The sequence below is a fragment of the Hevea brasiliensis genome, chromosome 2 (assembly GCF_030052815.1).
Source record: "Hevea brasiliensis isolate MT/VB/25A 57/8 chromosome 2, ASM3005281v1, whole genome shotgun sequence".
NCBI classification, from domain to species: Eukaryota; Viridiplantae; Streptophyta; class Magnoliopsida; order Malpighiales; family Euphorbiaceae; genus Hevea; species Hevea brasiliensis.
In genome coordinates, this window is record NC_079494.1 from 12,879,756 (window position 1) to 12,906,772 (window position 27,017).

Consider the following 27,017-nt stretch of genomic DNA (forward strand, 5'->3'; position numbering starts at 1 on the left):
ATCCAGCCAGCTTGTGTAGGAGTAGGATTTGAAGTGTTTAATTGTAAATAAAATGGATAACTTGCTTGATTATGATGAGAAGTGTGATTAGTATGTTTAATTGGTGTGTGTTGTGTGAACCATGAATTTGAGCTAGGGTTTTGGGAGTAAAATGTGGACTTGGCTTATGAAATGATTAATGGACATTCTAATGGTCAATTAGTGACCATTTAAGGCAAGTTAATCATAATTTGAAGTGAGCTAATGCATGGCAAAGTGAAATGGGAAGGCTGCCCAAAGACAGCAGAAATGAGGCTGTGAGTCCAGCCTGTTTGGACTGCCATATCATTGGCTGTGTTGGTCCAATTGGTGTTTGGCTAATTGGATATGAAACTAGACTTATAATGGCACATTTTTGCTGAAGAAACCATGCCCAAAAGACCAAAGCAAGTGGACCAAAAGTTGGCTCCAATCCAGATACCCTGCAACAGCACCTGCAGAAATGATCAAATGAACAGTAACTGTTCATTTGGCCATAACTCACTGTAGAAATGGTCAATTGACCTGAAATTTTTACAGCAACAAGTTAAGACATAGACAAACAACTTTCATGAAGAAACCTACTCCAAATTATGGCCAGAACCAATTCAAAAATGCAATCACAGTCACTGTTCATGTTACTGTAGATATGGTAACTCTGCAGTTTTGGAAATCTGGCCAGCTGTGGTTTTTGGATCATATCTGGAGCTAAAAAACTCCAAATGGAGTGATTCAAAAAATGAAATTCAACTAGACAAAATAAGGAACAACTTTCATGTTTACCATTTCCTCAAATTTCTACTGTAACAGTCCCTAATGGAACAGTAAACTTATGGTACAAAAACTGAAAATTCTGCCCTTTAGTGCTAAGTTTGGAAATGGATTTGGTGATCAATTCTAACAAGTTTTAAATGCAAAATGTGGCATATTGGGAATGCCAAAACCCATGTACCTATTTTCTATCCAAAAGTCAATATTTTTGTTGACCAATGAGGTGAATAGTGACACCAAAACTTGAAGAATTCAAAAGTATCCAATAAGCTTGGAAATGGTATTGGCAACCAATACCAACAAATTTGAAATGCAAAATGTGGTATCTTTGAGAACTTAGATTCAATAAATTTATTATGTATTAAAAAGTCAACAATTTGAGTGAATAGTAATATGAATAGTAATACAAAGACACAAAGTACAATAACTAGATTGGTAGAACAAATTAAGGTATGAAAATTTAGAAATGCATCTAGGGAACTTTAAATTGCAATTGACAATTAGTACTAGCGAAGGTAAAACTCAAAATGTGGGATCTTGGTGTAATTAGAATTAATATATCCATTAAGTATGAAAAAGTCAACATTTTGGTTGACTAGTAAGGGAATAGTAATCAAAATGATTAGTAAATTAAGATGAAGACCTAGAACCAATTCTAAGCTTAAATGCTTAGAATTGTATGACAAATGTAGACTATGCATCCTAGTCAAAATTGTTAAAAAGAAATTAAGGCCATAAATTTGAAATCCATGAAATGTTTATGGATTACTTGAAACATGAAAAAATAGTCACCTAACTGATGTGAATAGATAGTTAGGGCTTATATGCCCATCACAAATGGAATTCATAAAATATTAATAACTCAACTGGAAATATAAAATTTGAAATTACATAAGTAGATTCTTGAATGTATAAAATGAGAAAAGCAAAAATGTTTTGAATACAATGGCACATGTAAACCATTGTTTAGAATTGTGATTAATATGAATAACATAATGAATGAATAAAGGAACTATATTAATGCATGAATGAGACATTAGTTCTCATTATTGTAGAGAGGAGAAGCATTTTGAGTACAATGGTATAAAAGGATAATTGATGTAAATTGTGATCATATAAATGATCAAATGAATGTATGAATTATAATTGAAATTTATCATGAAATAATAAACTCATAAAACACAATATATTAATATTTAATGATATTATGTGCCCTTGTATTGCCTAGACATGTGTGTCAGATTGGATAGTTTGGCATGCCAATAGGGTATTGTTTTAGCAGTACTGCGAAAGGCTTTATGCCTGTATTCATGGCTTTATGCCCGTATTCATGGCTTTATGCCCACATTCATGGCTTTATGCCTGTATTCATGGCTTTATGCCCGATTATGTGTTATCATGGCTTTTTAGCCATACTGACTGCATACATGGTTGACGTTCTGCGTCCCATGGTATGACGGCCCGAGGCATCGCGGTGTCCAGTGCCAACGACCCGTTATCCAGTTTAGTCAGCCTGTCGTAGGTTACTTGGGCAGTGTATTTATTGAGATAAGTTAAGAATATTAGCAATTTAAAATATTAGAAATCAAATAAAATAAATGAGTGAGATGACCTAAAATAAATTAGAATAGTTATTTATTAGAAAGAATCAAAATGAACTGGACCGTTATTAAAATTTACTTATTATGAGATAATCTAAAACAACCTAGCAAGTATAGAGAAAATGCTAAAAGATTAGCAAAGAAAATTATACCATACATAAATATTGTAAATGTGACTTACATGATAATATAAACATAAATTTAACTGAGTATTTTATTAATTATGTATATTATACATTATCACTGTGAATTTAGGAATTAAACACTTCCAAAGCGGAACAAATTAGAACAAAAGATAATTAATATTAGACACATTGTATTAAATTAAATTGATTATTAAATATTCAAATTATGCTTCGTTCTTTCTTTATTTGTATATTTTATCTTCTTGCTATATTATTGCACCACTAAGCAGCAATGCTTAGCGCGATGGAATTGTTTCCTCGCGCAGTCAAGTTAAAGCCAATGAATACTAAGCGTAAATTTTGGAGTCTGGATCTGCAGAGTGTCAACGTTTGTCACCTCCTCAGCAATGCATGTAGATAGGGCCCATGTAGATCAAATTTTATATTTTGTATAAAATGCTAGATATTGCATTGTAATGTAGATTATGAACAGATAATTAATATAAATGTGATGTAAATTAATAAATTAGCTTTTTCATATGTAATTAATTTATATATCATGTAAATTATGAAATTTTGTAATTATTTTGTAAATTATGTAAATCAAGGAAATTTGAAAATTTTACTTATATGATTTATGCATGAATGAGATTGTATAGATTTGAAGTCAGATTTGAAATATATAGATAATGCATGGAAATGAATATGAAATTGAGTTATATGAATGAGATGTGAATTATGAGATGAATGATTGAGAAATGAAATTGAAAAATGTTGAGATTGTAACATGCCTTACTCGGCTACACTGTAGTCGGGTGAGGGGTGTTACATGGTTTGGGAGAAATTTAGCTCAAAAGTCGAAATAGGCTAAAACTTACCGAACTCGATTCGGACAAACCGCTCGACGAAAATTCGTGTTCTTTGTGTCTTTGAAAAGCTCTCGAAGTGTAGAAGGTGATTGGGACTTGACTCAGTTCGATTGGTGGCCGGATCGGTTGTGATCATACCGAGAAGATGAAATGGCGCGCGTGAGTGCAGGCTCCTTTAAGCGCATTTTTCCGGCGTTCCAGGCGACGACCAGTAGCGGGGAGGCTTCCAGGTGAGGCGTTGGCAACTGGGGAAAGGAGGGGAGGTGGTGGCTGACGATGGGGAGGGGAGAGGAGAGAGAAAATGAGAGAGGAAGAGGGAGTGTCGGGCGCGCAGGGGAAAGGGGAAGAAAAAGGATTAGACCGTTTCAATTTGACTGGTTCTATTTAGTCTAGTTCGATTTAGGGTACTAGAAATTGAATTTTTTACTCTGTCTTGGGACTCAAAACGAAGTCCAAAAATTCCAAAAAAAATACGAAAAACTCAGAAAAATTTATAGAGTTCAAATATATTTTTAATTTTATCACATAGTTTTTAAATTAATTTTTAAAAATTGATGAAATTTATTGTCTCAAGAAAATCAAACCCGATTTTAAAAATTCAGAAATTTCAATTTAATTTTCATAATATTTAATAAAATAAAATATTATAATTTATATATAAAATAATTATTTAAAAATTTAGGGTGTTACAAAATTCATTTTTATAAGCTAAATGAGTTTAACAGAAATTATCATGGCTTATTGATATAATAAACGAACTTAAAACACTGAGTTTAAAATATAATTGAGTAATTGTATAATTATGATTCATTACATTGATTTTTTTATCAAATAAAATAATAAAATATATGATGTAGTTATGATTGCATTAAATGTTTAATTACGTGATATAAGTGTATTTTTAATTTTTAATTTAAAAAATTATTTTAAAAAATAAAATAAATATAATTATATAAGAATTTAATTGAATTTTATAAATAATTTATTTTAAAAAAAATAAAAAAAATAAAAATTTTCACTAATTATATTTTAAGTAATTAAATTATAATTTAATTTTTGAGATTTGATTAAACTTATAATTTAGTTACAGTAGTTTTAAAAGTAAGTAATTTAATTTTTAACATTTTAATAAACCTACAAATTAGTTTCTTTCATAAAAATTTGAATTAAGTTACTATTAATTCTAACAAAAATGGTAAAAAGACTCTTAACTTTATTTTCAATCGAGAAATAATTTAGTTACTGAAATTTTATTTTATAGGCATTTAATCATTGAGATTTTGTTAAACCTACATCTTAATTCTTATAGTTTTAAAATAAAGTAATTTAGTCATTGATATATTAATAAGCTTACTAGTTAACCCCTACTACTATAGTCACTATTAATTCCCTATTAAATTTAGTAAAATATCAAAATTCTTTTAATTCTATTTTTAATTGGAAAACAATTTAATATCTAATATTTTATTTTATTAACAATTTGTGTCCAAATTTATATTTTATTTTATTTTATTTTTCTTTTTTTATGTAACAATACAATATAACATATGAAAAATTGATATATATATATATATATATATATATATATATATATATATATATATTATTAAAATAATAATGAGAAATAGAATTTTACAAATTTTAAGTTTATTTGTAAATAATTATAATATTTAAGGATAAATTTATAGAATATATGAATAATTTTATAATTAATTAAAATTTTTAAGAAAATTAAAGTAATTAATTAATATTTTAAATAATAATTTAAATTTAAAATTTTTTAATTTAATGAGATTCATATTTTAAAAATATAAGATTTTAATTGCTAAAACAAAGCTTAAAGACTAAATTGTTGATTAAATAAGATTTCAGGACAAAACTTTAGAGACACTTTGGTCTTTTTTATTAAAACTAATGATAATTTAATTGATATTTTAAAAGTAAAGGCACAGGCTATCTTATAAATTTATTAAAATATAAATAATTAAATTAATTAATCAATTAGATTAATTCTTCCATTTTTATTGTTTCTCCCACGCTCCCAACCCATACAACGGGCGGTGCAACAACAATCGCAGAGTCAAAGAGAAACCCTAACTATGGTTTTGGGGTTTCGGATTTTGAATTGTAATTTCCTCGCGACGAATAGCTGAGAATTAATATTCAATTAGCATTAATAATATGGGAGGCGATGATATTAGTCGAGATAAAGACAATCCATGGCAATCTCCTAACAGACCTTATCAAGAGAAAGCCGATTATATCGAACTTTGGGGAGTATTTCTCTTCGGTCTAATTGGCGCCACTGCTACCACTTTGGCTGTGAGTTCTATTTCCCTTCTTCCTTCTATGTATTTTGATTGCTAAATGTGTGTATTTTTGTTGTTTCATCTTATCATGACATATTAAATCTTATTTGCAATTAGAATGAGGAGTACAATGATTCAAAATAGGGTTTTATTGTTTGCAAATAGTAAGGCATTTTGAAACTGCGTTTTGGAATTTGATTTGTATATTTGTCTATGCTCACCACTGTAAGATTTCCTTGGCCTAGTTGAATAAAACATGGAGTAGTTTAGCGTGGCTGAAGCATAATATCTACTTAATTCATTAGGTCCTGAGAAACTAGATTTAGTTGTTGGTGTACCAGCTCTGTTAGAGACACTATTTGATGGCTGTATCTGGCAGGTTGTTCAGCTGCGGAGGAATGTTGAATGGTTCAATGCTCAGGTATACAACATTATATTGCTTGGCCTTTTGTGTTGTAATCAGAAATTGACCTGCCATAATGTTAAAATTGAATCACATGTTTGTTTCGTTGCATGTAGAAGAACAACGTTGTAGTGACACTCTACAATGATATTTTTTTTGTCCTAAAGCGCAAGTTTAATATCAAAGCCAAGTTGAGCTACCAACCAAGCAGTTTAGGATCATGCCATCATGGTTAATGGCTTTTTGCATAAACTAATTAAATTTTGCATTATCTTGATTTCTGTAAATCAAAGGGACACGCACGCGCACACACACACACACACAAAGGGACTTGCATGTGTGTGTCCAAATATAAGACAAAAATAGTCAAACAAATGGATTATAGGAATAATGTGCTAATACAGTTCCTTTTTTGAATAATATTAGGGACACAATCTCATTTTTTGATTATGTGAACCGTTAAAGCTTTACAAACTTTTGATAATCTTAAGTTCAATAACTTTTAGGAAACTCTATATGGTTTGATATTTCTCAAACAAAAAAGAAAAAAGCAAAAAGAAAAAAAAAGTTTGCAAGAATTTAGTTGAGTATTCAAAATGCTTAAAGCTGAATTTTACATCTGAAGGACAAACAGTCTGCTTCTATATATTTCATATCTACATGAAGCTTTGTCTATGTCGCTTGCCAAGCTGATGATATTTGCAAATGCATCTTATAGTTAAAAAGGTCAGAATCATCATGGAAAGGAAGAACAGGCAGTTCCTTTCGGTCAACTTTTCAGGAGGAAGCATGGAAAAGGTATAATCGTCGAATGCAAGAGGAATATGAAGAGGAAATGGAGAGAGTAGTGAGTTCTCTTGATTTATACCTCTATATGTTTTATTTAGTAAAAATTGTCTGTAGAATTTACAAAATTAGTTGTTTTTTATTTGGTTTATTGTATGTGCTTTCTGGTATTTTCTACAAATTTTTGATTGATTTCTGTTTACACGATTTATTTAGGGCACAAGCCCTTTATCACATTGTCTTACTTCTTACTGCCCTAATGTGATTAACTAATGTTTGTCACAAAACTTCTTTGAGATAGTATAGTCAGTTTGAAATTTAGGCCCAAATGTGGCAAACTGAAATGACAGTCTTTTGAAAGTCAGCCACTTTCTTTTTGCTCACTGCAAGTTGGAGTTTTGTTGATGGATCATTTAGTTCATTGGCCTTTTGCATATTGAACTTTTGTTGATGAATCTTATATGCCATTATCTTTTTTTAGGCAACAGATTGTAGTATAAGCATAGCTCTTCCCCTATGCTTTTCTTGTCTTAACATCTTAACTTACAATTTGGATCTGATGGTCTATACTTGGTTATTTCTTAACTGAATTTGATTGCAAAAATGATATCATTTTATTATATGTAGGAACGTATAAGGCGCATGCAAAGTGTGTTTAACCGAGAGAGGAACAAGCACAAGAGAAGCTATGAAAGCTGGAGGCAAAATGGTTCAGGTGCATATCATCAGCATTTTCAGCGAGATGATTGGTATTGGAAGACTGATACGTCCTTCGGTGATCAGAGGACTAACTTCAGGACTCCAAGAGAGAGAGCGAGCTACCCATTATCACATCATTACTCAGTTTTGGGCCTTGATAGGTAATGCTAAGAGTCATCAATGCCTGATAGTAAACCAAATCTAATGTATTTTTGTTCAGTTGGCTTACTGTGAGTTGTCTTGATAAATTATTCAGATATATAGCTCCTAGATTGTTGAGTAAATATTGTATTATTAGAGTTAGTTGAAACGTGAAAAGTTACTTATTTCGGAAGAGTAATATCTTGAACAAACAAATTTATCGTGGTCTTAACTGATTGTCACAACTCACATGTAGGCATTTAAAGGCAAATTATTGAAAAGCTATTTTCTGGTTGCGGCGTTGTATGCTTCAATGTTCAATCCTATCCTATTATTATGTGGGTATGATTTGATAATAGGACCAGAAACTTGGAACATGTTATATTGAAATTTTTCTTCTTTTTTTTTTTTTTTTTTTTTTTTTTTTAAATTTGCTCCCAACATGGCATGATCTTCCTTTTATTGGTTAGACCATTTACTAAATACCAAGATCTATGTTGGTGAGGGCTAGAGAGAAGATATTTTGAATACAAACAATTCACAGCCTAGATGAGTTCAAATGCAATCAATTGTATTGAGACCTTTAGACATCCTAATTGTTAAATAATATGGTGTCATTATGATACTATGGGATGCAGGATTATTGAATTTCATGTTTGAATGTAAGTCTCAGACAAAATTACTGATAAAAGGATTAAGGCTTTTCTTAAATTGTAATTCTGCCTTATATTTTCAAAATAAGTGTAGATACTAGGCTCAAACAGATGTATTCTTATTTTGGGATCAAGCAGCTGCTTTGTGTCATAGGTTGAAACTATATAGAAATAGAAAATTAAGCTGCTCAAGCTTGGCACATTTTATCTTTGCTTGATGTGGAGCATTTCTTCTGTTGAGCCAATGCTGAGGGTTTTTTTTTTTTTTTTCAAGAGAGGTTTAGTTTAAGTAGCTTTGCTTTGATAGAGTGAAAAACAATGTCATTTGGGGTTGTTTCAAGTAATGAGCCAATTGGAAGGTTGCTGATGTGGCTCCTTGTCAAGCCAATTCTGTGGTAGTATGTTTCTCTTAAATATGTTTACAGATGATTGCTGACTTGCTGCAAATTAAAAGCATTACCGAATTTTCATGACAATACTTTTTTCTTACTTCATTAACATGCATTCAACTAATTATCTAGGCACTTTGTCAGCAGTTGGGATTTACATCTTTACTTTTCTTCCTGTGCAACAGGTCCGGAAAAACACCATATACTGAAGCTGAAATTAAGGTATTTACTCATGATTAATGCATTCTCTTCTCACTGATGTTAGATTCATGATCAGATTTTAACAGCTGATATTTCCAAACAGCTAACTTTATCTCTATGATTGACCTTATACGTCTAATTGCTGACCTTTTACTGCTTTGTTAGTATTTCAATTGAATGACTCATAAATCATTATTATTATTATTATTATTTTTCCATTTTGTTGCTCCCCTGATATTGAAAAAGATTTCCTTGCATACCTGCAGAAAGCATTCAGGGCGAAGGCAAAGGAGTTCCATCCAGATCAGAATCAAGATAATAAAGGTTTAGATATTATTCTATATTATCAGTTATATTCTTATAAACAGATGCCATAGCTTCGAAGTGTTAATGTAGATCATATTATTCATGACTTGGTGCAGAGTTTTATGAGGCCAAGTTCAAAGAGGTAATGATATCCTACGAGGCTATTAAACAAGAAAGAAAGGACATGAAATCTTGAAATGGCACAGGCCTAGAAGATTCCAACCATTATAGTTTTTTTATCTGATGAAAATTGAGTTCAATGCAAATTATTTTTTGGGGATAATTAAAGTTGTATTGATAGTTCCTATTTTAGAGAGAGGGAGAGAGATTTTTATTTTATTATTTATTTAAAAAAAAAAAAATCGAAGTGTAGATATAAGGTGAGGCGAGCTAATGAAGTTACCCTTGTTTTACTTTCTTGCAGTTTAATTATAGGGTGTTTTGTGATGGAATCCTACAAGCTCTATTGTAGACTGTTTTAATTTTATGCTATGAGTAGATCTTTTTTTTCCCCTTGTTTTAATGGTATTCTCATATTTATTATGGCTATATATAATTTTTATGTCAAATGCTAATTAAATATTATTTATTAATAAAAAAAATTTTATTGAAAATTTATGTAAATTATTGATTTAGTTTGCAACTGACGAAACATATACAAGAGAATATATGATGTTGATATAGATGAGACGAGAAGGAGTCAATAGGAAGCTAAAACTTTGGAGAGTCAAAGGGTTTAAGTTAAGTAAATACATGCATTGCAAGTTGATAGGTGGTATTGTTCCAAAGTAATCACTTTAAATATCTAAGTAGATGAGGATGTGAGGAGGATGTTAGTCATAGGATTAGGATGGTTGAAGTGGAGACGTGCTACGGGAGTTTTATGTAATAAATTAAAGTGAGTGTTGGCTAAGTTAAGAGAGATGAGAATGTTAAGGTGGATGGTGGCCATACTAGACTAGATAAAAAGGTAAGAGTGGTGCCAATTGAAGATAAGTTGAGAGAATTAAGGTGGTTTGGTAGACAAGTAGAGCACATTAGGTTAGAGGATAGAAAGAAAAAAAATTGACTTAGTAGTACAATGACTTAGAAGTATTACAGTGGAAAAAGCGGATCCATATAGCCGACCCCAAATTTTTGGGATAAAGGCTTAGTTAAGTTGAGTTGAGTATTGATTTAGTTTGCAAATTATATCGCTGATTCATATAAAATTATTTTTCAAATTAGTATTAATGACTGATTCATTAATTCGCGTCAAAATTAGGTCAAATATATTTGAATGAAAATTTTTAAAACTCCAAACAAAATTGAAAAAGTAAGTCAAAATTACTAAATTTAATTTTATAATCCCATCTTAAAATCAGATTTTAGGTGAATATTAAAAAAAGCTGATAACTCTTTCGATAAAAAGGGTTTTGGATTTTATTTTATCTCTCCTGATAAACGATTTTTAAAACAAAAAACATTAAACTGAAAACTGTATATCGTGGTTTCCTTGATTTCGTGCAATGCTCCATCAAAATGTACTCTCCTTTTTTCTTTACAAATTTATCAAAGCAATAATATGAAATCTCATTCTCACCCAAATTAAATATCAAAAGAGATTGTAGCTATTTTTTGTGTTGGTATTTGCTATTAGGGAATCAGATTTTGGAGGAGCTGCTGTTTTCAAATCTCATATACTTGATAAGTTAGACAATATTCATTTATTTCATGTCTTTTTAATTTGATATTTTCTCTTTTAACCTCTGAATTTTATGTTTTTATTATTATTGAGTTCAGTTAATTTTGAGAATTGATATTTTACAATTTCTTTTTCAATTTGGTGAGGACGTTTGAAGTTTATACATGTTCTAACATTGTTATTGCAATTTCTCTCCGAAGAAGTTATTATACATTTAAAATTACTTTCATCCTATACAAAAGTGTTAGTAGTATGCCCTAGAGCATATCATTGTATTGTATCATGTAAATATTTATTCTCATTTAATAGCAATTATTCTTTTCATTTATGTTCAAATGGTTTGAATTTAATTGAAAATGTCATTTAATATCTTGTTAGATGTTCTATTCTTAAGTTGTTAAGAATATGAATGACAGAACATTCTAGTACAAGTATTATAAATTTGGTTCATAATCTAGGATATCTCACTGGGCATGACTTATCTAGAAAGATTATCCCTATATTTGTTTCCATGGATTAGTATGAGATGCTAATAGGATAGAATGGTGAGTCTCATGCCATATGACAAACATTGTGAGCACTTATAAGATAAGTAGGTTGAACTAATGACACAATATGACTTGTACATAGACTTTATTTTTGTCAATATAAAGTCATCTAAATCATAATAGTGCATATAATTTCTTGACATGAGATAACACAGTTATCTTGTATATAGGTGGTTTGAGTTTGATATTGCTTTCATACTTGTACTTGTATGGATATATGGGCATGTATTGGCTCTGACTAGTTATATATAGAGATAGGTGTTAGTCAAGATGGAATCTGTTACCCTAAGTAAACAGAGATAAAATCCTATGCTTATTTAATTATTCTTGGTAATTTAAGTTCCTGGCCAGGATAGATAGACTTAGTTAGAAAAAAGTTTATGACAGAAAAGTCTTATTAATCGAGAATTGGAATTAAAAGAGAACATATGATTCAATGCAATTGGAGGTTGACATAAACCATGACTCCAGTTTGAATTAGGATTTTGTAACGGAGAGATTTTAGTGCATAGTAGTATGATCAAAGGTTCATGAATTGGAGAATTAATTTATAACTAATTAGGTAGTCATAGCACATTATACTAGATATCAACTATGACTTATAAGAACTTGAATGAAAAGGAAATTTCATTTTGAGTTTAGAACGATTCCAATAATATTAAAGAGTTAATATTATTTTTATTGTCAATTAGTAATGAACCTAATAAGTCACACATATATGAGCAATTTGATCAAAGCAAAATTAATTTAATTAATTAATTAATTAGTTTAATTGATTAATTGAATTAATTAATTTAGTTTGTAATTAGATTGCAATGTCTCTATCATGACTTAAAATTAAATTTATCAATGGAAGTATTCAAGTTGACTTGTCAAAGTTTGACCATGTTGACTCGGTCAAATATGGGAGGAAAATTAATTAATTAATTGACATGATTAATATTAATTAATCAAATCTTAATATCTTAATTAATATTAAGCTTGGACAAGTGGACCAATGAGATTGAGACAACATTTTTAATTAGCCAATTGAAAGTGCACACTTGTTAGCTTATATTAATTATGAAATGAAGACATTTAAAGGATGAGATAAGAAGAATTTAATAACATATTCTCTTCTCATCTCTTGGCCGGCCACTTCTCCTCCTTCTCTTTAGTTTCATCTTCATCCTTAAAACTAAGAATTCAAGAGAATCAAGTGTTGTTGCTCTTGAATCACAATTGAGAAAGTGTTTCCCCTCACTTTCAAAAGAGAAAAACTTGAAACAACATACTCTTCGTCCCTTCCTAATCTTGGCCGAACCATAAGGAAGCACAAGGAGGAGGTTTTGGGTTGATCAAGGAGCTTTGATCAAAGAGCTTGTGTGGACAAGCTAGAGGGCTAGCAATTGGTGGCCTTGCTTCCCCGATTAAGTATTTAAAATCTGATTCTGCGTCTATTAGGGTAAGAATTCTCCAAAACCCTAACTTATTTTAATTTGGGAAAATTATTTCCTAATGGCAATTAAGCTTGATTAGCAATTGAAACATCATTTAGTATAACTAAATGATGTGTTTTTTAATAACTTAATATGGTTGCATGATGCATGAAACACTAGGTTATTAAAAATTTTCAATTGCTAATATTTGCACCTATTGATGAATTGTTCTTGCAATTGGTGCATTTCTCTTTGAATTGGTATAAGAGCCACCCTAATTTGCTACTAGGAACATTAATTCATGCTATAGGCAGTTTGGGACATTTATATGTTGCATGGGATGCAATTGGAAACAAGTAAAATCAAAAGAGAAATTGTTAATAACAATTTAGCCAAGTTGGAATTCCAAGGGAATTCAATTCGGCCAAAATTTGGGTTTTTGTAAATAATTTTATCTTTTTGAGTTAACTTGTGTAATGGTGTTGGACATGCATGAGATGATGTTTAAAACCATTATATACCAAGAAAAATTATAAATTTTGAGTGAAGCACCATTATGCCAAGGTGGAATGTCCATTAGACTAATTACGTGATCAAGGTGTTTTATCAACTTTTATGACTTTTCTTGGTAATTAAAATGTTTAATCTAAGTCCCAAATTGAATATAACATGATTGTGAATGTGATTCATAAGTGATTATATTTAATTTTGAATATGTGCTATTTGATGTTAATTATAAATTTTAAGTGAAGCACCATTATGCAAAGGTGGAATATCTATTAGACTAATTACGTGATCAAGGTGTTTATCAACTTTTATGACTTTTCTTGGTGATTAAAATGTTTAATCTAAGTCCCAAATTAAATATAAAATGATTGTGAATGTGATTCATAAGTGATTATATTTAATTTTGAATATGTGATATTTGATATTAAATAGTATGTTCATGTGATGAATATGTGGATATTGGCATGAAAGATGATCATGGACTTTAGGAGGCCAATGTAATTGTATTCCTATTTATTTCTATGGACTTGTAATAATTATTTTAATTTTTACAAGGGTTGTATTATAAGTTGTTATGATAGATCTCTTAGGTTATAATTTATTTATTTGAGCTTGCATGCTCAATTTCATTGTATTTTCACCTTGGTATGCCAAGGATAAATGTTGTAATTGGCTTGGTGGATCTATAAGAAGAAATGGAGCTTAATATATTGATGGAGATCAGTGCGAGCGCAAAACTTCAAGGGTTAAAGAATTGTGAATAAGCTATAAATAGATGGATGTAACTTAGGATACCATGAATTCATTCCTTGTGGCTAGGATTGAATTCCCATAAAATAGTCCATGATCATGCCTTTTACATTACCATTGTATGAATGTATGTATGTATGATATATATATTCATGGTGTGTATGAGATATGCATGAAAATGGTTAATGTGTAAAGTGAGACTGTATAGTAATTAGGTAGGCTAAGAAAATCATCTAACAAAATGATTAAGTTGGTAATGGTGTAATTTTGAAAATTGCATCATGGCCCTTCACTAAAGCAATTATTTGAGAAATTTTAAACACTTGCATTATTGGCTATGGTTACATAGGAATGGTGCATTTGGTTTAAGAGATTTTCTTAAAATAATTGTTAAGTATGAGATGTTATGAGTATGTAAATACTTTAATAATAAAAAATGAATGTACCTAAGGTCATTGAGGTTCAAATTTGCATACTTGCTGACTTAGTGGGCTCAACTTAACTAATATAAGATAAACCAAGAATGAATATACCTGAGGTTTTGAGCATTAGAGGCCAAATAATTGATTGAACATCACATGTGATGTGATGAGTAAAGAGTTACTTATAATTTGTTATGATTCCAAGAATAGATGTACTTGAGAATGAATAACAGTTTATAAGAATTCAATTACCCATTAGAAATCCACCTCAATTGGGATTTCTGTTTACTACCTTGGAAGTGTAGGATTCGTCAAATTAGTGGGAGGACCGAGTTGATTAAAAGACCATAATCATTTTTGTTAATATACTTGATATAATATGCTAATTTGAATCTCATTATTTTTTGCATTTTAAATATGATAAAATGAGCACTCAACCACATCCATCCAACGTATTAGTAGGCATACTTGACCATAATAGGCTTATTGGTCCAAACTTTTCTGATTGGTTAAGGAATCTAAAGCTTGTTCTGAATTTAGAACGTATTGGATATGTTCTGGATTCAAGAGTTCTTAGTCCCTTACCTGCAGGGGCTTCACAGGAAGAATAAGAAACTTTAGATGGATGGAAAGAGCATGATATGAGGTTTAGGTGCTATATGCTAGCTTCCATGACAAATGAATTGCAAAAGCAGCATGAGAAAATACAAAGTGCATTAGACATCCTCACTCACCTACAAGAGTTGTATAGTGAGCATAGCAGACATGCAAGATGAGAGATAGAATGTGGGAGACCATGTTCACAAGATGATCTAGCTTATTGAATAGCTAAAAGATCTTGATTTTTCCATGGACTTCCAGTTATAGATGGATTTGATCATTCAGTCCTTACTCGAGTCATTTGGATCTTTTATTACTAATTTCCATATGACTAAACAGGAATGCAATTTGGCTGGATTATTGAACTTGCTAGTGATAGCCCAAAAGAACATGCCAGGTAATAAAGGAAATGAGGTTGCTTTAGTTGCCTCTTCTTCTTCTTGGATTTTTCTTCTGTTGGAAAATCCAAGAAGATGAAAGGTAATATGAAAAGGAAACCTTCTGTTCCAAGTCCATCTCGAAAAATAACCAAATAGAAGAAGAAGAAATCTGAAGCTATTCAAGGCAAAGGAAAATATTTCCATTATAAAAAAGGACACTGAAAGAGAAACTGCCCTGAGTATTTAGAGTCTGTGAAGAATAAGAAGGATAAACCTTTGGAAGATATGTTTATTTCTTATTATTTAGATTCTAGTGATACTCATATATCATCTACAGCTTAGGTTTTAGATACTAGTGGAAGTTCTCACATATTTTTTGATATGCAAGAACTAGCAAATAGTGAATGCTTGGAGGCACAAGATATGACTCCGCATTGGCAATAGAGCAACAATTGCAGCCTTAGCCATAAGGTCTAAATCTTTGTATCTAAAAGGACATATTTTGAATTTAGATCAAGTATTGTATGTACTCGATGCTTTTAAAAACATTATTTTTGTATCTAGTTTGACTAGTAATGGATATGAATTTTAGTTCATAGATGATGTTTTCAATATTTATTTTGGAAATAAAATTGTTGGCATGAGTTATTTAAATGATGGCCTTTATTATTTGGATAATAATAATAAATACAAAACCAGTGCAAGTAATCAAATTAAATTTAATGCCATTACTGAAACCAAATCAAGTCCAAAACATCTTTGGCACTTAAGATTAAGTCATGTTGCAGAAGATAGAACTATAAAATTGGAGAAAATGGGGATTTTGTCTTCATTGGGTTTTGAACCTACTCTAATTTGTGAATCCTGCCTTCAAGGCAAAATGACTAAATCTCCCTTTGTTGGACCAGGACTAAGAGCTGAAGATATTTTAGAGCTGGTACATAGTGATGTATACAGCCCATTTAAAGAAATAGCAAGAGAAGGTTATCACTTCTTCATTACCTTTACCGATAATAAATCTAGGTATGGGTAATTGTATTTAATGAAATACAAATATGAATCTTTTGAAAAGTTCAAAGACTTTAAATTTGAAGTAGAGAAATGAACAAGAAAAAGTACTAAAATTCTAAGATTAGATTGAGGAGGAGAATACTTGAGTACTGAGTTTGATGAGTTCTTAAAAGAACACAACATTATTTCTCAATTGACTCCTCCAGGAGTGCCACAATTAAATGGTAGATCTGAAAGGAGAAATCATTCCCTATTAGATATGGTACGTAGTATGATGAGCTACACAGATCTTCCAATCTCCTTTTGGGGATTTACACTTGAGACAATTTTATATATTCTTAAAAAGTTCCTTCCAAATCAGTCTCTTCCACCCCATATGAGATATGACATGGAAGACAACCAAGTCTTAAGCATGTTAAGATTTGGGGTTTTCTAGCTTATATCAAAAAGCTGAAGACTGAGAAATTGAAACTATATCTGAAAGGGAACAGTTTGTTGGGTATCCAAAAGATAATTTTGGATATTATTTCTATTTCCCTTTATCACAAAAAGTTATGATAAGTCGAGATGCCATATTTTTTGAAAATTCAAGAGGGTGGTAAAAGAAGGCAGATAGAATTGGAATTAGAGAATTCCAATCAACTAATAGACCAAATGGATATTGATCAAACCAGTCAACCTCAACCTATTGATGATATATCCACAAGACAACCTCGAAGGTCAACCAGAATATCTTGTCCACCAGAAAGATATGGATTTCTTCATGAGAATGAACAAGAGTTGTTTGTTAATGAGGAAATAGATCACGGTGATGATCTTATGACCTATGAAAAGCTATATTAGATGTAGACTCTTCAAAATGGATTAAAGCAATGAAATCTAAAATGGATTCCACGTATAAGAACTATGTTTGGGATCTTATAGACCCACCTGAAGGTATTGTATCAATCAAGAATAAATGGATTTTCAAGAAGAAAATTGATTCTAATGAAAAGGTAGAGACCTATAAAGTAAGGCTAATTGTGAAAGGGTTTTGCCAAAGGCAGGGGATCGACTATGAGGAGACCTTCTTGCCTATTCCATTAGGATTTTATTAGCTATAGCAGCATGCAATGACTATGAAATTTGTCAGATGGATATCAAAATAGTTTTTTCTCAATTGATATATTGAGGAAGACATATCCATGGAACAACCTAGTGGTTTTGAATCTCAAGATGGTTTCAAAGTATGCAAGCTAAAACGGTCCATTTTTGGGTTAAAGCAAGCTTTGAGGAGTTGAAACATCCATTTTGATAAAGCCATTAAATTCTTTGGTTTTATCAAAAATGAGGATGAGCCCTGTGCATACAAAAAGGTTAGTGGGAGCACAATCACTTTCCTAGTTTTGTATGTGGATGATATCTTGTAACACCCTCCCTGTAGCAACTCCGTACATTCTACTGTTCCGGTGACCAGTGTCGGTTCGGACAGCTAGAACATTCGGAAAAATATTTAAACTAAAGTGAGGAACCATAATTAACTCAAATATTAATAAGAAAAATTTAGTAAAAATTTTAGAAATAAAATACAACTAAGTCAAATGAGCCGGTGCCCAAGCGATGGGTAACCTAGAAGGAAGTTGCGGTTCTCGCAACTAGGAGCCCTAGACCCGGGGAAAAATTCATGAAATAATTTTTGGGACTCCAGAGAAGGGGCATTGAGGTCCCTATGGCATTAGAATGCTAAGAAAATATTTAGAAAAATTTTTAAATCTATACAGACAATTTTGACCCGTTAAGCCAAACGGAGGGCATTTTGGTCATTTCGCCTTCAGAGGTGATTTTTGGCCGACTTGTCCAGTTGAGTAAATAATTATTATGACATAAAATATGAATTAATGTTGATGAAAAACTAATTTAAAGTTAGTAGAAAAGAAAAGAAAAGAAAAATCAATATAATGCAAATAATGACATCATTATGAGGTCATTTAAAAGTTCCCACCAATCACAATTAAACAACCATTTAATTAACTAATAAAAGAGACAAAAAAAGACCAAAGAAATTAAAAAGCAAACAGCCATCTTCTTCCCCAAATTCCAGCCGCACCATAGCCAAGGAAATCCTCCATTTTTCTTCTTCATTCAAGCTTGAAAATCTCTCAAACCTCACCCCAAAACCCTAAGTCACCTTCACTAAAACTTATCCACACACTCTAAGGAAGCTCTAGGAAGCCTAGAAAAGGAAAGAAAGTGAAGTCAAGCTTGGGAAAATTCTGCCCTATAAGAGGTTAGTGCCTATTATGCATACATCTCTCTTTTTCCATGTTAGAAACCTAAAATAAGTAAGAATTTGTAAATTAAGTGGATAAAATCTATGTGTATGTATATCCTAGAATTCGGCAGCCCTAAGGAAGGAACAAGATTGAGTGTTTTTGATGGACTTGGAGTGAACTAGAGATCATGTTTAAAGTATATAAATATAAGGATAATGAATTAGTTAGTTAACTAAGGTAACTTGTGTGAACCTTGAATTTGAGCTAGGGTTTGGGAGTGAAATTTGGACTTGGCTTATGAAATGATGAGTGAACATTCTAATGGTCAATTAGTGACCATTTGAGGTAAGTTGACCATAATTTGAAGTGAACTAGAGTGTTACAAACTGAAATGGTATGCTGCCTAGTGAGGGCAGCAGGTGAGGCTGTGATTCCAGCCCACTTGGACAGCCATAACTTTGGCTGTGTAGGTTCAATTGGTGTTTTTCCAATTGTACATGAAACTAGACATAAAATGGCACAATTTTACTAAAGAAACCATGCCCAAAAGACCAAAGCAAGTGGACCAAAAATTGGCCCCAATCCGGATACCCTGAAATCAGATTCTGCAGAATGACCAAATGAAACTCACTGTAGAATGGCCCAATTGACCTGAAATTTTTACAGCAACAAGATAAGATATAGACAAACAAATTTCATGAAGAATCCTACCCCAAATTATGACCAGAACCTATCCAACAAGGCAGTGGCAGTCACTATTCACTACATTGTAGATATGGTCAATTCTGCAGTTTTGCAATCCGGCCAGCTGTGGTTTTTGGACCATAACTGGAGCTACAAAACTCCAAATGGAGTGATTCAAAAAAAGAAATTCAACTAGACAAAATAAGAAACAACTTTCATGTGTACCATTTCCTCAAATTCCCACTGCAACAGTCACTAATGGAATAGTAAAGTTGGGGTACAAAAACTGAAAATTCTGCTCCCTTAGTTCTAAGCTTAAAAATGGTGTTGGTGATTAATTTCAACAAGTTTTGAATGCAAAATGTAGTACATTGGGGGTGTTAAAACCAATGTACCTATTTTCTATCCAAAAGTCAACATTTTTGTTGACCAATGAGGTGAATAGTGATACCAAAACTTGAAATTCACAAATTGAAGAATTCAAAAGTATCAAATGCCCTAGTATACCTAACAAGATTGGTTTGGATAGTTTGACATGCCAATAGGTTCAGTTAGCAGTACTGCACATGGCATTATGCCATTCTGTGATTTTATGGCTTTTAGCCATTCTGACCTTGTGTTGATATTTGGCCTTGTGCCTATTGTCATTACGACTTATTAGGCTTACATTGCTGCCGGAGATGCATACGTGACCGATGGTGTGACGGCCCGAGGTATTAGATACCCAGCGCTAGTATACCCGTTTATCCAGTCCAGTCGTGCAGTATAGGTTACTTGGGCAACCAAAAGAATGAAAGTGGATAAAGTTAACGAAATAAATGATTATAACGAGTACAAAACAAGTAAAACATCGATACATTCAATGCATATTTATTACTGTTATTTCTTTTTATTTTATTATTGCACAACTAAGCATTATTGCTTAGCGCGTTGCTTTTACCACGCGTAGGTTCTGGAGATATTGATCGAGAGCCCAGTAGACCGCAGACTGGGTGAGACCATCCTGCAGCTCTGCATAGTGTCCGTGTCACCTCACCATCTTCAGTGCATTGGTAGGACACTAGGTTTTATTTTGATATTTTGTAACTAATATTTATTTTCTCATATGTAATTGAACTTATGAAATGTATTTTGATGTTCATGTAAATAATGAGAATTGTGTTTGTGAATGAAAAAGTGAATGTTTATCTGTGATATATACATGATTATCACATGAGATGAATGATTGAGAAATGAAATTGAAAAATGTTGAGATTTTGATATTGGAGTTTGAGATGATTGAACATGATTATTGGAAGTGTTTTTCATAGGTTCCGAAGAACTGTTTTCTCCATTTTTAGCCGGTACTCTGCCGGATTTTCTATAAAATTTTCGGAACCTCAAATAAATTATAATTTCAATAAATAACTTAAATAAATAATATTTCACAAGTTATATTCAAAACTATGATAAAAATTAATTAAGGTAAAATAGAGTGTGCCGGTACACCGTGTGACATTGCTTACTCAGATATACTGTACACGGGTAAGGGGTGTCACATTTAGTGGTATTAGAGCACGGTTTAGGCGTTTCTGGGCCTAGATTGAGTCCATACCATGCATTGCATTTGTAAGAGTCGATGTGACACTAATGCAGATCTGTTTGTCTTTCTTATTTTGAATAGGATATGGACCCTACATCACAGAGAGCAGTTGAGGAGGAAGTGGAGAGTCATGCTCCACTGCAGCGGTGAGGCGGGGTATGGGAGAACACGCTCACTTGACTCAAGCGAGCCTGCTCAACCTCCACGAGCCATGTTTCACAAATGGCGAATTCTTCAAACAAATGGTCGGGTAATGCCACCACCACCACCAGCTCCACAACCAAAATCACACCTGGAAAAATTGAGAAAGTTTGGGGCGATGGATTTCTTTGGCAAGAGAGAAGATGATTACATTGCTGAAAATTGGTTGAAACGAGCAGTGAGTTTTAAAACAACTCCACCGCACTCGAGCAAAACTTAGAAGTGTCATATCTGTTGCAAGATGATGCATATGAATGGTGGGATCTGTGTCGATGAAATCTGATCGAAATAGTAACTTGGGACTTCTTTCTCTCGAATTTAAGAAGAAATATGTAGGTAGTGTATACGGAAGAGAGAAGAAGAGAGTTTATTAATCGAGCGAGGCAGTGTCGGTGGCGAGTATGAAAAGGAATTCGTCGATTGAGCCACTACGGAAGGGAGATAGTCCCTAATGAGGTGAAAGGTGTAAGAGATTTGAAGAGGACTAAATGACAACATAAAGATCATGATCATCGCCTTGGGAATCACAGACTTCACCAAGTTAGTGGAAGCTGCAATAAAGGTTGAAAAGGTTAGAATAAGTGAGCGGACTGTAAGAGAGAGCGAGAAGAGGGGCCCGGGTCAATCTAGTTCATTTACTCCACCAGCGAAGAATTTAAAGGGTCCACCAGCACAGAGTACATGTCAGCCACAAGGTCGTGGTCGATCTCGGGGCCCAGCCACGGTTACCCCTAGGAGAGGTCGGTCCACACCATCGGTGGGCGCTCTCGAGGATGGGGTTGAGGACCAGCCCGGCATCTTCTGCATGTCCACATTGTTTGAAATGGCATAAGGGGGAGTGTTGGAGAGTGGCGGTGCTGCTTAAGGTGTGGGTCAACAGAGCATCGGTTGAAGAACCGTCCCACGCAGAACTACTACATTTGCTCCAACACAAGCGCATGCACTGCTCTGTACCACAAAGGGCTAGGAAATCTGGCAAATCTGACGCAGTGGAACCATCACAGAGGCCTGCATCTGAGCTAGCAGAGAGGCCTGAGAGCAGACCACCTGCAAGATCTTATGCCATTAGAGCTCAGGAGGAGCAAGATGCCCTGACGTCATCGAGTGCGTTCTCCTCTACAATACATCTGTGCATGCATTGGTGGATCCAGATCCACTCATTCATACATCTGCATCAACCTACCCGTAGAAAGGGGATACTAGTAGGGAGAGTGACCAAGACATTCGGTCACTAATCCATTGGGCCATAGTGTAGTGGTGAACAAAGTATACAAGGGTTGCCCGTTAAGGATTCAGGTATGAATTCTTGGCGGACTGATTGAGTTGCCTTTCCATGAGTTTGACGTGATTTTGGGAATGGGTGGTTGTCACGTCATCGTGCAATAGTTGATTGCAAATTGAAGAGAATTTCTCAAAACTTCGAGGGTAATGAGATCACCGTTGTGGGTGAAAGGATGATTTCTTGTCCAATGTTATCTCACCACGATTGCAAGAAGAATGATGAGAAAGTGTGAAGCCTACCTAGCACATGTGGTGGATACTAGGCGAGCTAAGCCAAACTGAGTGATATACCCACGAAGAGACTTCCCAGGTATTTCTGAAGAGTTGCTGATTTGCCACGAAAGGAAAGTTGAATTTGCTATTGAGACAACTGCACAAAGACCCATTTCTATTGCTCCTTATAGGATGGCACCCACTGAATTGAGAGAGTTGAAAACTCAGTTGCAAGAGTTGCTTGATAAGGGGTTCATACGCCCCAGTGTGTCACCGTGGGAAGCTCCAGTGCTGTTTGTAAAGAAGAAGGATGGGACTTTGAGGCTATGTATCGATTACCGGCAGTTGAATAAAGTGACTGTGAAGAATAAATATCCGTTGCCTAGAATTGATCATCTGTTTGATCAGTTGAAGGGAGCAGGAGTATTTTCCAAGATTGATCTCATATTAGGGTATCATCAGTTGAGGGTGAAGGATGTAGATGTGCCAAAGACTGCATTCAGGACCCGGTATGGGCATTATGAGTTTCTGGTGATGCTCTTTGGCCTAACAAATGCACCAGCAGCATTCATGGACCTTATGAACCGTATCTTCCATCCACACTTAGATCGGTTCGTAGTGGTCTTTATTGATGATATTTTGGTGTATTCCAAGACCAGGGAAGAACATGATAAACATTTGAGGATTGTTCTGCAAAACCTTAGAGAAAAGAAGCTGTATGCTAAGTTGTCCAAGTGTGACTTCTGGTTGAATGAGATTGCATTCCTTGGACACATAGTGTCAGCTGATGGGATTAGAGTGGATCCCAAGAAAATAGAAGCAGTGATGGAATGGAAGCCTCCCAGAAATACAACTGAGGTCAGAAGCTTCTTGGGGCTAGCTGGGTATTACAGGAGATTTGTGAAGGGATTTTCCTTAATAGCTGCTCCAATGACCAAATTGTTACACAAGAATGTCAGATTTGACTGGAATGACAAGTGTCGACAGTTTGAGAAGTTAAAGGCTATGTTGGCGAGGCACCGGTGTGCACACACGGTCAGAAAGGACTTTGTGGTCTACAGTGATGCCTCTCATAATGGGTTAGGGTGTGTATTGATGCAAGAGGGGAAGGTGGTCGCTTATGCTTCCAGGCAGCTAAGGCCACATGAACAGAATTACCCTACCCATGATCTAGAGCTTGCAGCAATTATCTTCGCACTGAAGATATGGAGGCATTACTTGTATGGTGAAAAGTGCTACATTTACACAGACCACAAAAGTCTAAAGTATTTGCCAACCCAGAAGGAGCTCAACCTTAGATAGAGGTGATGGATTGAGTTCCTGAAGGACTATGATTGTGTAATTGACTACCATCCTGGGAAGGCAAATGTAGTTGCTGATGCTTTGAGCAGAAAGTCCATCACAGCTTTGAGATCATTGAATGCCCGTTTATCTTTGGTTCGAGATGGAGCTATTTTGGCTGAGTTGCAAGTGAGACTAAACTCACTCTGATTTTAGATGGGCAAAAGGCGGATAAAAGTTAATGGCTATTATGAGCAAAATCTCAGAGGGAAAAGCAACTGACTATGAGGTGAAAGCAGATGGGTGTCTGTACTACAAAGGAAGACTGTGTGTACCAGATGATGGGGAATTGAAGGCCAGTATTCTAAAAGAGGCACACACCAGTGTATATGCTATACACCCAGGAAGTACAAAGATGTATCATGATCTGAAGCTTCAGTATTGGTGGCCTGGTATAAAGAAGGACATAGCTGACTATGTGACTAAATGCTTGACATGTCAGCAAGTCAAGGCAGAACATCAAGTTCCATCAGGTTTGCTACAGCTTATACGCATACCTGAATGGAAATGGGATCGGGTCACCATGGATTTTGTAAGTGGTCTACCTCTCACCCAGAAGAAACATGATGCAGTATGGGTGATAGTGGATAGATTGACAAAGTCAGCACACTTTCGCGATTAGACCGACTACTCACCGGAGAAGTTAGCGAGTGTATATCAGTGAGATAGTTAGACTGCATGGAATTCCACTTTCCATCATATCTAATCGAGACCCAAGGTTTACATCGAGATTTTGAAAAAAGTTGCATGAGTCCTTGGGTACACAACTCCACTTCAGCACAGCTTTTCATCCTCAGACGGATGGGCAATCAGAAAGAGTAATCCAGGTAAATAATTGAATCAATTGAATTAATATAACTATTGAACTAAAATGATAACAATAACATGAAATATATGCCAGGTCCTTGAGGATATGCTGAGGAGTTGTGTCATTGAGTTTGAGGGAAGTTGGGATAGATACCTCTCACTGACAGAATTTACATACAACAATAGCTACCAAGCTAGTATCCAAATGGCCCCGTATGAAGCACTATATGGGAGGAAATGTAGAACTCCAGTGTGCTGGACTGAATTGGGCGAAGACAAACTGGTGGGGCCAGACCTGGTGAAACAGACTGAAGAGAAAGTGAAACTAATCAAAGCTAATCTGAAGGTTGCCTCAGACAGACAGAAATCTTATGCCGACCTGAAGAGAAAAGAAATAGAATATGCGGTTGGCGACAAAGTGTTCCTCAAGGTGTCACCGTGGAAGAAGGTATTGAGGTTTGGAAGAAAAGGTAAGTTAAGCCCTAGGTTCATTGGCCCATATGAAGTCATTGAACGTGTGGGTCCAGTGGCCTATAGGCTAGCTTTACCACCAGAACTGGACAAGATCTACAATGTGTTCCACGTGTCTATGCTAAGAAGATACCGCTCAGATCCTTCACATGTCATCTCCATGGAAGAAATTGAAGTACAATCGAATTTGACATATGAAGAAGAACCAATAAGGATCCTGGCTCGGGAAGTGAAAGACTTGAGGAATAAGCAGATTCCACTGGTGAAAGTACTTTGGAGGCACCACAATACCGAAGAGGCAACATGGGAAAATGAAGAGACAATGAGGCAACAGTTCCCTCAACTGTTTACATCAGGTAAATTTCAAGGACGAAATTTAAATTAGAGGGGAAGAGTTGTAACACCCTCCCTGTAGCAACTCCGTACATTGTCTTTAGGTGACGATGTCGGTCGGACAATAGAACATCAGGAAAAATATTTAAACTAAAGTGAGGAACCATAATTAACTCAAATATTAATAATAAAAATTTAGAAAAATATTTAGAAATAAAATACAACTAAGTCAAATGAGCAGTGCCCAAGCGATGGGTAACCTGAAGGAAGTTGCGGTTCGCAACTAAGAGCCCTAGACACAGGAAAAATTCATGAAATAATTTTTGGGACTCCAGAGAAGGGGCATTGAGGTCCCTATGGCATTAGAATGCCAAGAAAATATTTAGAAAAATTTTTCAATCGGTACAGACAATTTTTACCCGTTAAGCCAAACGGAGGGCATTTTGGTCATTTCGCCTTCAGAGGTAATTTTTGGCCGACTTGTCCAGTTGAGTAAATAATTATTATGACATAAAATATGAATTAATGTTGATGAAAAACTAATTTAAAGTTAGTAGAAAAGAAAAGAAAAGAAAAATCAATATAATGCAAATAATGACATCATTATGAGGTCATTTAAAAGTTCCCACCAATCACAATTAAACAACCATTTAATTAACTAATAAAAGAGACAAAAAAAGACCAAAGAAATTAAAAAGCAAACAGCCATCTTCTTCCCCAAATTCCAGCCGCACCATAGCCAAGGAAATCATCCATTTTTCTTCTTCATTCAAGCTTGAAAATCTCTCAAACCTCACCCCAAAACCCCAAGTCACCTTCACTAAAACTTATCCACACACTCTAAGAAAGCTCTAGGCAGCCTAGAAAAGGAAAGAAAGTGAAGTCAAGCTTGGGAAAATTCTGCCCTATAAGAGGTTAGTGCCTATTATGCATACATCTCTCTTTTTCCATGTTAGAAACCTAAAATAAGTAAGAATTTGTAAATTAAGTGGATAAAATCTATGTGTATGTATATCCTAGAATTCGGCAGCCCTAAGGAAGGAACAAGATTGAGTGTTTTTGATGGACTTGGAGTGAACTAGAGATCATGTTTAAAGTATATAAATATAAGGATAATGAATTATTTAGTTAACTAAGGTAACTTGTGTGAACCTTGAATTTGAGCTAGGGTTTGGGAGTGAAATTTGGACTTGGCTTATGAAATGATGAGTGAACATTCTAATGGTCAATTAGTGACCATTTGAGGTAAGTTGACCATAAT

At 33.8% G+C, this 27,017-nt stretch overlaps 1 protein-coding gene across 1 annotated transcript; it reads left to right on the forward strand.

Annotated features, from left to right (window-relative positions):
• The first annotated feature begins 5,386 nt into the window (after positions 1-5,386).
• On the forward strand, positions 5,387-9,782 carry LOC110665461 (uncharacterized). The gene is made up of 7 exons (XM_021825605.2): positions 5,387-5,706; positions 6,073-6,114; positions 6,815-6,943; positions 7,510-7,742; positions 8,950-8,986; positions 9,232-9,289; positions 9,388-9,782. The coding sequence occupies exons 1-7, from the start codon at positions 5,566-5,568 to the stop codon at positions 9,465-9,467; spliced, it is 720 nt and encodes a 239-aa protein (XP_021681297.1). The 5' UTR covers positions 5,387-5,565; the 3' UTR covers positions 9,468-9,782.
• Positions 9,783-27,017: the final 17,235 nt, after the last annotated feature.

Bases quoted from the DNA above. Each gene is read 5' to 3' on its own strand.
- LOC110665461 (XM_021825605.2), top strand. From the start codon at position 5,566: ATGGGAGGCGATGATATTAGTCGAGATAAAGACAATCCATGGCAATCT. The intron at 6,115-6,814 runs GTATACAACATT...TGCATCTTATAG, and splicing joins TTGAATGGTTCAATGCTCAG to TTAAAAAGGTCAGAATCATC. The intron at 7,743-8,949 runs GTAATGCTAAGA...CCTGTGCAACAG, and splicing joins TCAGTTTTGGGCCTTGATAG to GTCCGGAAAAACACCATATA.